The sequence below is a fragment of the Meleagris gallopavo genome, chromosome 8 (genome assembly GCF_905368555.1).
Source record: "Meleagris gallopavo chromosome 8, MGAL_WU_HG_1.1, whole genome shotgun sequence".
Taxonomy (NCBI): Eukaryota; Metazoa; Chordata; class Aves; order Galliformes; family Phasianidae; genus Meleagris; species Meleagris gallopavo.
The window spans coordinates 15751680-15766446 of NC_139411.1; the positions used below are offsets into that span (position 1 = coordinate 15751680).

General features: G+C 42.0%; 1 protein-coding gene across 40 annotated transcripts in view; it reads left to right on the forward strand.

Moving 5' to 3' along the window:
- SORBS1 (sorbin and SH3 domain containing 1) overlaps nucleotides 1–14767 on the forward strand; it is a 167705-nt gene that overhangs the window by 92208 nt on the left and 60730 nt on the right. For 15 of the 40 annotated variants that reach the window (XM_085230041.1, XM_085230048.1, XM_085230050.1 and 12 more), the window contains exons 1-4: nucleotides 319–476; nucleotides 8910–8965; nucleotides 10627–10692; nucleotides 12711–12806. In XM_085230041.1, the coding sequence (XP_085086167.1) occupies nucleotides 445–476; nucleotides 8910–8965; nucleotides 10627–10692; nucleotides 12711–12806 (250 nt within the window). In that variant the 5' untranslated portion in view covers nucleotides 319–444. Of the gene's footprint in view, nucleotides 1–143; nucleotides 192–315; nucleotides 477–8909; nucleotides 8966–10626; nucleotides 10693–12710; nucleotides 12807–14767 lie in introns of those variants that run through there. The other 25 variants (XM_085230027.1, XM_085230035.1, XM_085230031.1 and 22 more) reach the window with 5 other exon arrangements.

Below are 14767 nucleotides of genomic sequence, written 5' to 3' on the forward strand. Positions count from 1 at the left end.
AGAGGGAAAATCTCCTTTTCAGGTACTTCCCATATGCTTTAATCAAGTATTTCTACAAGGCTTGCTTGTTGCTTCCCTTCTGTAGTGCATCCCATCTCCCTGCTACCACAGCATCATCTCCCAACTTTCTCTCCCTTCCGTAGCTCCAGAGCAGCAGGAAGAGCCAGCATCTGGCCTGATGACAGTGGCAGGCAAGTGACAAGCAGGCTGGGTGAGGGTGGCTGATGATGAGCAAGCCTAGTTGACAGCATGGTGTGACTAAGAACCCGCTGGCTAATAAAAGCACAGGAGGAGGAGGAGCAAAGTATTTAAGGGTGCCAGGGAGAGAGAGAAAGGTTTCCACAAATTTTTTGGTACACTTCAGCAGCCAAGTGACTGGGCAACACAGTGAAAGGCTTCCTTAACTCTTATCCTCTTATGGGATGAAATTAAGGGGCTAAGAAAATGGCACCATTAACTGAAAAGTCTGAATCAAGGTAAGAACACTGCTGTGTTTTTTTTCCTAGTTAGTCAAAACTAACCTTCCTGGAGCTGTTGTAAAGCCCTGGGAGATCAGTTCACACGGCACTGGCACCTGCTGATATGCAGTGAGTGGGTAGGTCTGCTGGGCTCCGCGCACTGACTTTGAAATTGTTTGATTCACATGGGTGGTATTTCCAGTTGCTGCCTGAAGAGAGGGGAAATAACTAGAATAGTCATTTTGTGAGCTTGTGTCCTGGATAAGGAAACTGAGCAGATCCTAGCCTCTGTACTCAAATTAGTGCATCATTCTTCTGACTAACTTTATGTGAAGGAGTGGTTGAGAGTTATTCCTGGGAGCTGAGTCCAAGTTTATTGCTAAAATGAAAGTGAGAAGAGTGGATGTGGAGTTCTCAGCAGTATGTCACTTGAGCCTTGAGGAGTCAGAGGGAAGCGAAGATGAGATTTGGTTTCTGAAATTTGGCATTCTGCTATTTCTGGAGATGTTTCAAATGTCAAACCATTGTTAACCCAGAAGTTCAGTTTTCTCAGAATGTTTTCATTACCAAGCAGAGGAGCAGTTGCTGTGTTCTTCATTCCAGCATGTAAGTCGCTTTAGAGGCAGCAAGGTGAGCGGCCAGGACTTCAGCCTGAATTCCTGGCAGGTGTGGCTTTGCTTCCTGGCTTTGGACGCATTATAGCAGCCAGCCTTCTGGTTTTTGCTGGGGCCTTTTTGTGCCTATATTCAGGCAGATGAATTGGTTCCAGGGAAATTTCTCTGGAGTAGCAGTGCCAAAGGCTAAGGAGAACAACCCTGTCCAGCTTCCCTGTGCATCCTCAGCCTTGTCAGAGGTGTGTTCGAAGAAGGGGTATGGCTTACTTCCTTCATACATTGGCTAGATTTACCTTGTTCTGTGATCTCCTGGAGATCATTGCAGTTGTGTTTATAATGAGAACAACTTTTGAAATGGCTTAGCTTATTCTGAAGGCATTATAAAACACTCAAAGACTGACATACACACCTTGTTTATCCTGTTCTGGCTCAGTTAATTTCAGACAATACATAGGCTTGAATCTTCCATCTCTATGCCAAATGTTGCTTAGTGAGTGTTTGTGAAGAGGTTGAAAACAGCACTAACAGAGGTCATGATTAACAGTTGTCTGATATAATTGCCAGAGTGATGATTCAATACGAGAGCAACTCCTCTGCCTTGCAAAGCTAGGAATCTCAGGATGTGTCTGAGATGGTAGAATGTGATCTGTAATATTAAGGTATTTATTTAGAGTGTTAGAGGTGCACAAGAATCTTTCCTCTACAAATATTTCACAAAAATTAGGTTAATTGGAACCTGAACTTTGTGACACCAGTCAATTGCTAATTAGTATTTCTACTTAAATGAAACTTCCACTTATTTACTACTTTGCTATTTGAGAGCATATGACAGCAGTGAAGGCAGCCTTTGTAGTCTGTGCTGTACAAAATCACGCAAGAGAAGCTGCTGGATGTTGTTTAGATGATCTAATTGATTGTATTTACAGAATGCCATTCACTGTATTAAATGCAATGTAGTGTTTGTGCGTGTCCCTCTGTCCTATGGTCAGCTGAACGGATCCATTGTTATATGTAATGAGGGCTTCTGGAATTTGGGTCTGTTTATTTACGGCAATTCTTCTGCAGACACAAGTGGCCCCATATCAGAGGTGTATGCAGCTGAGTGCAGCACACAGAGCACCCCAGCTGCACGGATGGTACAGATAGTCCCAAGACAGCTTGAACTAGATGAATCTTCTGCTTGTTCCAGTTGAAGTATAAAACCAGCATGCTCTAGGCTAGGTGCAATTGCTACTGTTTGGCCCAAAAAAGGTAAATCTCCAAAAATGTAAATCTGACAATGTTGAATTCATTGCCCCTTATTAACTGTAAGTAAATGGCAATTTCAGTAGTTGTGTGAGTCCTGCTTGAATTGTTATGTAAGTCTCAGTTAAGTGTCCTGAATTGTCCCAGGTGGTGGTGGGCTGCTAAATTGTTTATTGCTTTCCTTCAGAGCTGCAGTTTGAGAGCTGTGCCCTGGGAGTTGCCTTGCATGGGCTGCACTGCCGCTTGTCTGTAGAGTGCTTCTGTCTATGAGGTGTTAGCATACCTATTGCAGATAAAGCTGAGAAGAAATTGTCACCTCCCCCCTCTAATGCTCTCAGCTGCTGTGACTGAATATAGGATTTTATTCAAAATACTCTAGAAGTTTCTGAACCTTTACAATGTGAGCTGCTTGGGTGTATAGGTGTTGCACAAAGGCACTTGTTTCTCTAGCAGACACATGATACATGGGGCACAGCCAATGTCACCATGATCTCAGCCATCAGATACAAAAACAGAAGGCAGTCACAACGGACTCAGGAGGAAGTCAAAGCCCAGTTACAGTGCATTTAAAATCTATTATCTATTTTTTGACTGGAAAGTTACTGATAAGAGTAGTTAACTCATCCTGTGGGAAGCAGGGAACCACCACATGTGTAGTCACTCTCCTTCCTGCCCTGTGCCAAGCTGTTGCTTTCCCAGCCCTGTGCCTGTGGCAGAGCAGGTTGCTGATGGCTTGAGCAAGAGACACCTCCAGCCCCACAACCCTACATGTCTAAGTCATCATCACGAGGGCTTAGTGGCTGAAGACAGTATTCCAGTCTATTTCTTTGCATGGGAGATCTCTGTGGACATCAAATCGTTTTCTGAAGTTCCACTGACCATGGAATTGTTTCTCAAAGACAGGCCAGAGTTAGAACAGGCCATAGAAGCTGCTTTGCCTTTTAAACCTTGCTTTTCAGCTCTTGGGCACCTCACCTTCAGGCTTTGCTTCTGGTTCTGTGACAGTGAGCAGAGTTAAAGCTTTGGATGTTCAGCCTTAAAGATATGCGGTTTGCTTGCTGGATTTCAGAGATGGATGACAGCATGTAGACCAATGGCTTTGGAAACATCTGTTTACAGGTTTGTAAATGGAGACTCAGAGGCGTGATTGCTTTCTGAAAATGAATGGTGCCTATGTAAACAGAAAAATGATGTTAGTGCAAAACAGTTCGGTGCTAGCTTTTCATCAGTTAAATGTAGGCTGCAAGTCAGAAATGATGTTCTACTAATAAAAAGGAAGGAGTTGACTTCAAGGAGGAGCTGTAGAGGCAGGAAACCTTACCAGTTTCAAGCTGGAACTTGAAATGTTCCTGCCCAGGATTGTATGACACAGCTGCCTGCAATAGCATGGGAGTAGGCTTGATGACCCTACAGATCCTTCTTGGCAGTGTTTGAAAGTGATGACCTTGAACTGAGTTAACTCAGGTTGCTGGTAAGCGTTGTTTGCTCTGAAGTTGGTGACTGAAGCATAACTTCATTCTGAAGGCATCTCTGAGCTCTTAAAGTCACATCTCCTGGTTTACATTTCTTGTTTGGTGGGCTGGCGTGTTACTGTTAAATTGTACCCAGACTGGCACACATACCCCAGATATGCTCATTAGGAAGGATGCAAACATGCACCATATTTAAAAAATAAAAAAAGACAACAGTACTGTGTATGCAGTGAGCTATGTTTGTTTGTTCCAACAGCTGTAAGCTCAATTATTTATAAGAACATGCTATTCCAGCTTGTGTGCAGCGCTGTCATTTGTTGAATTTAGCTGAGCCCTCACTGCTCAGTGCTGTCTGAACCCTTGCTGAAGCGTGTGGGGAGGCGGCTGCTCGGACTCCAGGCTGGATGTGGCTCTGGGCAGCCTGGTCTGGTGGTTGACGACGCTGCCCATGGCAGGGGGGCTGAAACTAAATGATCATTATGGTCCTTTTCAACCCAGGCCATTCTATGATTCTTCACAGTCCTTTTCATGACATTTATTCTTAGGGGCATCATGTCTTTTGATGGGATAACAGGATGTTCTTTAGCCCTTAAAATAAAACTGACAGGCAACATATTTCTGTCAGTATTTCAGGATAAGAGAGTAATGATACTTGGAAAAGAGAGCTGATTGACTGGATTAACCCAGAGCTCTGCCTCTTATATTCCCAAGTTACTTTCTCTTGCTCCATTTTATGTGGTACAGCATGAGAAGTATAACTGTGTCTCCAGTGGCTTGCTTTAAGCAGAGGAACCTCTTAGTAGCAGTCACTGGCAGCAGTGCAGCCCTTCGCCCTCTGTCCAGCTCTGGGATCACTGGGATCACACAGTGCCGGCACTGCTGGCTGAGTGGAGCATCTGGGGCAGGAACACTGGTGGCACTGAGAGAGGGGCTGAGCCAGGGGCTAAGCAAGTGGGTGCCAGCAGTAATGTACAAGGGCTGATCAAGTGAAAAATAGCATTTGTGAGTGCTCATCATCTCTTAAATCTGAAAATCTCCAGTTTTCTTCTAAATGCCTTAATAACTAGATTATTACATAAACAAGCCTTTGATTTTTCATTTATATGCTACAAAACGCTCAAAGCTCTTGTGTGTGAAGAAAAACTTTCGCAAATGTGAAAGCTCGGAACTGAGAAGCTAAAGCAGGAATCTGAGTAACGAATTTAAGGCCTGCCTGATGAGTTTTGAATGCTTATGGTTAGCAACAGCTCTTAAATTCTAAGTCATTGGGGCTATCAGTAACAGCAAGAGAAGAAACCAGAGGAAATGACTTTTCCCCACATGTACATTAGACCACCAAAAATAACCACCACCCACGACTCCCGGCAGAGATACCGGTGACGGCAGAGCGTGTGTCCTTACTCGGGACAATTAATGAGCTGTTTGTTACCCCGACCATTGCAGCAGAGCACTTGAATGTTTAGAGCATGTGAGATAATCCAGAGACATGCTGCACAGCAGTAGTCACTACTTATCTGCATTCCTCCTAAATAGGGCTCTAAATCCACCGTGCTCCGTTTCCACACCAAGTAGGGAAGGAGCTGCGGCCCTGGGAGAGATGTGCTGGGGGTGAGAGGGAGGAAGGAGTGCTGAACACCCGTCTAGAGGTACAGAGCTGGCAAGGAGCTGCTGGATGTTACGTACAGGCGATGGCATCTTCAGCATTACAGCTGCTGGCTTACGCCCTTAGGAATTCATCACCTTTCATTGTGTTTTGAATGTCTGCAGCTTTGTTGCTATGTCTGTCACATTTCAGGAAAGGCATAAATTCAGACCTGGCAAGGAGACAGAGGTTTGCTCCTTACAGCAGAGAGCTAGGAGACACTGCGGTGGTTTTGTGTGGGAGATTGGTTTTTGTTTTGCCTGACTTGGTGGTACTATTTTTCAGTTTCTAAGACTGGCACAAGGGATCCAACCTTTGATTTCCTTTGAAAGATTCAGTCCTGAAGTATGACTGTGTGTTCTGCACATGTCTGTGCGGTCTGTGTGACCATTCCTACAGGAAGGAGGAACTGAGAGCAGCAGATGTTCCCAGATCTACCTGCCTCTGCAGCCCATGTGCAGCCTGTCCAACCAATCTGGCAGGTCTACTCTGCCTTAGGATGCTCTTCCAAACACAGTGTGCTGACTTATAGCACGTATGTTCCCAAATGTTACAGAGGGCACCAGACCAGGTGTGCTGTTGGAGTGAACAGAATCTGGCCCTGAGAACAGCCTTAGTCTACATAAAATACAAATGTAACAGGACTTCAGTGAAATGGTTTAGGTTAAGCCTATGGGAAACAGGGTGCAAAAGGCAGTGAGGCACATTCTCAACTTCAAACATGCTCTGTAGTTTCCTAAATCTAAGCAGCAAATTTTTTTTTGTACCAGGCTGCAGTGAGTCTGCACACAGACCCTCAAATGACCTAAATCAACTTTAAAATGGAACCTCCAGAGTTACAGTAGTGGAAGTGCTCTAGATTGCTTACACTAACCCTCAGCACTCCAAATCCATTCTTTTTATGGGAACCTACATTAAGTGTATGTTCATGAGTGCTTGAATAATACTGGTTAGTTTCATGGTTAATGAACACTGAATGGTTGTTGTTTTAATTGGATTCTGTAATTGCAACTAAGTGTGAGTATATGGGTACAGTCATTTTTCTAGACCTGGTTCTAATGAGTTTGTACACCACCTTCATTTAATTTAGGAAACTTCTTCCTTTAATTACTACTGAGTTTTTGATCTCAAATCGCTGGAAAAGTAATTTGTTCTTTTAAGGCCAAAAAATTCAGTTTTTTTTGTGTGTGAGTTCTTTGCTGAATGCCTTTCTTAGCACGGTGAAGTAAGTGCTTTATTCTGTAAGCAGTGTCAAGACTCTCAAATACAAATGAAACCACTAAAATCAGAGTTTCCTGGTAGTTGTGAGGTCACTTATTCTAAGTGGAGAAGAGACACTTCAAAATGAGTGAGGCATGGGGTCAGAGAGGTACTTGCTCAGATACTGCTATTGAGGAATGTGCTCTACCACCATATTGCTGAGAACCTGGCCTTTGCCCAAGTGTGTGAGCTTAGTGTATCCTGCCAGAAAGGTAGCGTGCTGGAGTTCGTTGGGCGTTTTTAAAATCTTATATAGCAGAGGAAGACATGCAACCTTTTGGGGATATTCAGTGTAGAGGAAACTTCCTATTGAACTCGTACATATCCCAAGGAAAGGGCCAGCTGTGCTAGTACTTCTGGGTACTAGCTGCCTCCTCAGTTCAACAATGTTTTTATTCCTAAAGCTGAATTGAGACTTAACTGCAGTAGTTTTCTTCCTGCTCTATGAAGGAACTTGTATTTTTCAGTAAGTTTAACTGATAATAGTTTTCCATAGCTAGAAGAATGTGATATTGCTTCTTCCTTTGCCTTGATAATCTGTAGTTTTAGCTCATCTATTTATCCTTTACCTCAATTAAGGTAATTACTTTCTGTAATTGAAGCTTACAGAGATCAGAAAGATCATTATTAATAAATACATTTGGCCAAATTCTCAGGCTGTGTCAACCATTACTATTTCAGGGCTCTTGCTTCTAATATGAAATGGTAGGAACAAAAAGTGGGTGCTGTGTTGGCAGGCCTTTTGGTTGTATTCAGTTTTTGTTGAGTTGCTTTAGTTTGCGCCCGCTGCTCCTTCTCTCGGATCAGTTTGGAGCTAGGCTGTGCCCTGCCGAGCCTTCTCCGGCTCACAGTGTAGTACCTTGTGTGGGCATTTTAATGAAGAAAATAACTAAGTGTTGGCAACTGTTACTGGTGTGACATGCCTGAAAGCCCAGATATCAGCTAGTTTTACAGATGAATCCGTTATTTTGCCAGCTTAATTTTCTTTACTTTCCTTTTGACTGTCTATCAAATGTGCTCATATTCTGATTGCTATGGAATGAATGCTGCTTGAGAAAGGGGATGCTTCAGGCAAGGGAGCAAACTGAACTCCCTGAAGACAATTTCCACCTCTTAGATTGTCCCACTACTGCCTCTACTTCTTTTAACAGGAAAACAAGAAAACAAAAAATATCTTCTCCACCACCTTGTTTCTCCAAGCAGCCTGGAAGCAAGGGAAGGTGTTGTATTCCCTCAGATTAGGGTGTTTGTTTATGCACAATTGCACAACTTGTGATACTTATTCCTATTTGTGCCCTGAAAAGCATTTAATTAGCTGGTATAACTCGTGCTCTATTTAGTGCTAATTTTTGGGGGGGAAGTGGGAGGGAGAATGAGACGTGAAATTAAAGAGTTTTTATCAACTTAGACCTCAGGAGAGTTAAGAAGTCCTGGCAAACATAGGCTGTTTTGTAGAAATGCTGCTCTTTCTCTTTTCAGACCAACGTGAGATTGAAAACTGTTTGTAGGTACCAAGTCCTGACCAGGAATAGGCTCTGCAGTTGTCCTTCGTAGTTTTTCATGACTGTGAAAATTGACTTTTTTCATCTCTGTTCACAATCGGAGATTTTTTATCTCAGATTGGTGACTTCATTGCCTTTGATCCCAGGAGCATTAAAGCTTCACCTATTGCAGCCTGTTCCTAATGATACTAGGAACAGGACTGGAAATGGTTGGTTCAGAAGTTAATAAACATTTCTACAAATACTTATTCTTCATTCTAACATCTTCCACCAGAGAGGCTGGTGTTGGTAGGAGTAACAAATAACCTTAAAATATGGCAGTGATCTAAGGTTGAGAGTTTTAGTTTAAAAATGGAAGGTCTCACTAAGATTTTATTTATTTATTTATTTATTTTTTAAATCAAAGATGGTGGGCTTTTCATATATTAGAAGCTTATCCAGATCTGTCATGTGCTCCATAGAAACTCTCATGCTTTATTTGGTATGATCCTTAGGTTGGAAAGTTGTACATATATTATGTGAAAATTTAATTTCTGATAATTACCAACAAAAATGGTAACTGCTGACATAAATACATCTCGATTTTGAAACTCAATTTCGTGAGAAAATTCTTGCAGTTCTTACCTTGACTTTTGTGATGATTGTTCAGCATTAGATACACTGCCGTCTGAGCAGATTTTAAACAAAATAACCACTCTACCTTTCACTTTAAACAGAGATAAGCAAAATCCAGAAGTGAAAAAGGCAATTCCTTCCGCCACAATGAGCTCTGGTAAGTCTGTGTTATTTTCTGCTTGTCCTCATTAACCTACCTTTCTATTGCTGGACTTATTCCTAGTTGTTTTTGATCCAATTACTTTTTTTTTTTTTTTCCCCTGACTCTTTTGCATCCTGGTTCTCAGGCAAAGCCCTGGCATTGCAGAATGGTTTGGGTTGGAAGGGACCTAAAAATCCCTCGAATACCCCTGCCAATGGCAGGGATACCTCCCACTACACTAGGCTGCTTGAAGCCCTATCCAGCCTGGCCTTGAACACCTCCAGAGACTGAACATCACAGTTTCTCTGGGCAACCTGGTCCAGCGCCTCACCACCCTCATAGGGAAGAATTTCTTTATAATACCTAGTCTAAATTTACCCCCTTCTAGTTTAAAAACATTATCCCCTGTCTTATTGGTATACTTCCTAATAAAGAGTCCTTCCATAAATTTCCTCTTGGCTCCCCTTAAGTGATATAAGATCTCCCTGGAGCCGTCTCTTCTCCAGACTGAATGACCCCAACTCCCTCAGCTCCTCTTCACAGTTGCTCCAGCCCTCTGAGGAAAGGCTCAGGGATGCTAACTTTTGGAGAAAGAGTGGAATGACTTTGTAGAAGTGTCCTGGCTAGACTTCTGTTGTTTCAAATTGGTCTATAAAGCTCTGACAACCAGCTACATCTTGAGCCAAAGTTGGTCACTTTAGCTTGTTGTAGTCTGGAATGAGATCTGAAAGACTTAGATCTGTTTTAATGGAGGTGAGTGCAAAGTTTGACATCTGGATAGGAAAAATTAGCTCTTCAAAGAAAAATGAGGGTAAAGGAAATGGAGATAGTTGGGGAAAGGACAGCTGTTGGGTTTGTCTGGGTAATAAAGTAAGACTGAAAAAATTGAAGTAGATACCATGCTAAAGTACTCTATGTAGGACCCATGCAATAACACCCCACTTGATTTTAGCACTTTATCATGTCTCAGCTGGAGTATTGTGTCCAGTTTTTAGCACTGCATTTTGAGAAAAAACAGAACCATTTGGAGAAATACCAGAAGACTAACCAGAAGCATGAGCTGGGAATTTGACTTAAAAGTTGCAAAAACTTTTTAATGTTTTAAAGCACTGGAATAAACTGCTTAGGCAAACATACGTCAGTAATTACAAAGATAGATATATATGTTTCTGCTGTGGGTCAGGAACATGGCTTCAGATGACCGTTGGAGATCCTTTCCAGTGCTGTCTTCTGTGTTTCTCTGAACTCACAAAACTCAGTTTGATTCATGCCAACACAGCACATAGCTGGAAAATTATGGAGCGTGGGCCAGCTCTCTTATCTTCGAGTTTGTATTCACGTCTGGCTGACATGGTAGCAAAAAGCATTTATTTTTCTCAATCTAGGGTATTCATGTCCCTCCAAAAATGAAAACAGCATTGAGCTGAGTGCCATCTATACATATAGAGACAGTCCCTGCTTTTAAAAGAGGCTGCAACCCACAAAGGGCAAAGAGAGACCTAGATGTCATCCAAGGGAGATTTATGTCTCCAAGCAGCACCTCTAGAGATGGTAGGAATACTTCCTATCTCCAGAATCAAGTAGCGCAGACCCATGGCACACCCTCATATTCTGATGTGAAGTCCAGTTGCAAATGTTTTAACTTGAAAGTAATCTGCTTCTTGGTTTTCTTGCAGAACATGAAGAAGTTGATGTTGCAAAAACTGTTGTCAATGGGCTGAGCAGCAATGGACAAGAAAAAGGTAGGTTGAGAGCTTCAGAGCCACCTCTGCAGCTCCCCCTGCGTGTCAGCTGAGTAATGTGGTTGGTTTCCCTGGGCACCACAGCAGTGTTTCCAAATTTAGTTTGCCTGGCGACTGATACAAGAAAGGCCTTGTGCTGCAGCATGCCAGCAGCAGCATTTTTTAGCTGAACAAGTGCTCTTTGTCTTTTAAGCAACAAAAGGTGGCAGGCTGGATTTGCATTTTTGCATATTTTTTTGCTGTTTTGAAGAAAGCAGTACGTTACTTCTAGTACTTGCAAGCACCTGTGTATCAGTATCTTGATGTGTTTAAGCAGCATGGACTTTTGGGTGCCTGTGTGTGAACCGTGTTAACCTCAATGAGAGGTGAAGTTCTGAGCCAGAATTAAAGAGCTGGAACTGTTTATGTAATAAAGAAATGTGTCATTAGCAACAAGGGTTTTAAGCCCCAATTTATCTGAACAAACCAGCCTTCGTGTTAACATCAACAGATTTGAAGCATAAAATAGCATTCAGTATTATATAGTGATAGTGTGTATTTTGGCAGGGTGAAAGTATGTGCTTGTATGGGTTGGTTGTCTGCAGGGTTCATTTCCTTTCTTTTCTTTCGATGCCTTTTTATAGTGGTTAGTATTTTGACTGCATTGTGGGTGGCTGAATTCAGTCAGTTGCAAAGCAGAACAGCATTAGAGTTGTTTCCTAAACCGCAGACTCTTTGGAGTTGAGAGGTGAATTCAGGATGCTCAGGGAGATGCGTGGAGAACAGAGTTTGATTTGGTTTGCTTTAAGGCAAATGGCTTTCAATCCATGCAATCAAATCTAAAAAATCAACAACTATCTGTGGTTTGAAAAAATTTGTCTAGCCTCTTGCTTGAGAGCCTTTGCCAGATGGAAGTCTTTGCTTCCAGTTCTGCCTAGGGCCAGAAGGATCTGCCATCAGGTGATGTGCACGGTGCTCTGAGGTCAGTACCTCTCTCACTCTCACCCAGTGCTCAGAGGTGATGTGAGAAGTGTTAGAGATGTGGTTCCTCTTGCTCCTGATTTTTCAGGCCCAAAGGAGGTGAAGTGAAGAGGACACCTGCCACTTTCCAGCTAATATTTCCATGCAGAATAGATTCTAAAGGAGAAAATCTTGGCTCTGCAGAAGCCAACAGCACATTCCTCACATTACTCTAGTGGAGCTTTGACTGCATGGTGTTAATCTTAGCAGATCCTGTTGAGTATCACCTATATGTAATTTCACCTTTTTTATTTTCATCTGTAATAAAGTTCCCCATTAGCAGCAATAAAGAAATGGAAAGGAAGTAGCAACAGTTTTGGAGGGTTTTGTAACTACTGCTAGAATTTTGCACTGTGCTATCTATGATTTTTCTCCTACATTATTTTAACTATATGTAGACTGTAAGTACTATGCTAAGTGATGGAGTGCAGGGGAAATCTGTAATTTACTGCTTTGATAGATGTCTTATTTTTCTGGACCAGATATTTGATGCTACAATTCAGTGTGGAACTGCTTTTCAGGATTGTTTAATATTTCTGTACTGTTTTGTTGCTGAACTTATAAAATGTGCCCTAAAATCCAGAATTCCTGTAGTATGGATAGTTTTTGGTGTTTCTCTCTGAACCTCTGCCTGTTTTTTCACTTTAACTGAGCTACTGTAAAATTGACTTAACATTTTTAATTTTTGCATGTAGTGTATCGCATCTGAATGGTCACACTAAAAAAAAATTTATGGCTTCTAAAAACTAATGCTTCCAGGTTTGTTATCCCTGCAGCATAGTGGTGGTCAGCAGTTAGTTGACTCAGTAAGCAGTTGTGTGCTCAGTGTAAAGCAGACGTATCCTTGATTAGGACAAGCGCAGGGATATTTTTAGTGGTTGCATCACTGCTCTCTGGACTGCTTTTGTATTTGAAATTTCCTGCTATTGTGTCTCTGAGTACATTAGAAAATTTAGTGGCATGATTCCAAACTCTGTTCTTCCCTTTTGGATGTGCCATTTACACTTTTGTGTTTGCAGCTGTTGACGTCCCTTTATACACACGCTCTATTTCTGCCGTTACAATAATCCCTGTGAAGAAAGTGAAAAGTTCTCCTCACCTAGTGCTGCCTACAGGTATCTTTTTCTTACTCCCCCTGCTGTGCATTAGTTGCCGTCATTCTCCCTCTTTCTCTCTCTTTTTTTCTCTCTGCTTCACCCACATGCTTGGCTGGCTTTCAGCTTCATCCTTCTCACTGTTTCCAGAGCTGTAGATTTCATCAGTAAGTAATAAAGTTAGCTCCTGATGGCACAGTGCACTGTTCTCAATTATGCTGCTTCTCTGCAGACATAATTGTGTCTGCTTGAATCTGGAATCATTGTAAGCTCTTCTTCTAGTGCTTGGTTATGAATGATGCTGTTATTACAGCCTCGTTTTGAACCAAACTCCTGATGAACCAGAGAATGCTTCCTGCGAATCTTTAGTCTTTATGAAAGTAAATAGACATTAGAGGTGGTATTTTACAGGTTCAAGCATAGTTCAACATCTGTGGGATGGTTTTGTTATTCAGCACATATGCTGACATTAGAGAAACTTTGTGTGGATAAATAAGGATGTCAGGCTCTCTGTTACCCCCTCCCCCTAACATGTTTTTCTGCTAGAAGTACAAGATCATTTTTGTTCTTTGCTGGATTTGGGCAGTCGTACCAGGCTAGGTGATACTGCTCGTCTCTTCTGATCTGTCACACACGAGCTCTAAGTAAGGAGCTTATGTCACTGTGTTTGGTACCATCTGCTGGATCCCTCTAAAGAGAAATTTGGATCTTTGTTTTCTCTCTTTTGACTAAATTTGTGAGGGCATTTGTCACTATCAATTTTATTTTCAACTCTAAGTGTTCTGATTTTATTGAGTTCAAAACATTTTTTCAGTGATTCCTACTGTTTTGATTTGGCTTACATTTGGAATAAGTTGTATGAAAATAAACTGCTTTGGTAAGGAAAGTTCTCTGTTTCTTGGCATACATCTCTGCAGAGGTGTCAGTCCCAAGACTTTCCTGTATCATTAAGGGTTCTGCCACCCAAACCTGTCCATCTAAAATGGAGCACAAAAGAGCAGTCAAGCACAGAGCACTTACAGTTTTTTTCGTCTTATTATTTCATGTATCCCTAATTCGGAAGTGAGGTACGTCAGTGTGCAGTGCAAGGTGTGTGCTCTGCTGTATTGCAGCATTTAGAGCCATCTCTGTTAATTCTGGGCCTTATACTTCCAGGCTGCATGCCCTCACTCTGCTCCAGGTGCACTGTTTGTTTTTGCCAAAATGATCAGGAAAGACTTTTTCACTTGCTCATCTACTTAATGACCAAGAATCAAAATGTTGATTGGAAGGGAGAGGAGAGAAAAGAATGAACAGAAGTGTTTAGTAAAGCAAACTTTAGCAGAAATTGCTGAAGTTTTCTCCTCTTGCCCACTTTGCAATAGCCTGGGAGCAAGAAGAGGCTGTGGAGTAAAAAAGAATCAGCCATATCGCAATCTCTAGAGCCTTGATTCATGAAGATGTGATATGTTTTTCCTTAGTTTCAAAAATGTTATTAAGATCTGGCCTCTGAAGGGCTTTAATGTCTCTTGAACCTTAGCCTAAGACTTAGCATAAGATTTGTCGCAAAAAACTACTTTTAAGCTGGATGTTGGGACTCCAAGAGTCCATGGAGAGCAATGAACAGTTCCAGGACCTTTCTCCTCTTGTATAATAGAAGCATTTCTGCTGTGAGCTCTAGATGTTTTTGTGAGTGTAGAAGAATGGCAACCCTTCACTCTCTGTCCTGATAACTCCCAACAATGTGTCTATGCTTCATAGTTACAGTACTCTTGAAACTGGAGTCTCAAAATGTAAACTTTGTTGCTCTGGTTTGCACATGAATCTGTAGAGTCCTGAGGGCGCGTGTTGTGTTGTGTGGATGTAAGTGACAGCCAGTAATAGCCCTGGACAAGATAATCTCCTAACCCTACTCTGCATCAAGTGCTTTAGGGCTTTCTCACAAAGAGTAGCTTCAGGTAGCAGATCCACCCTTAGTATTGGAGAAGAGGTGGAATACATAA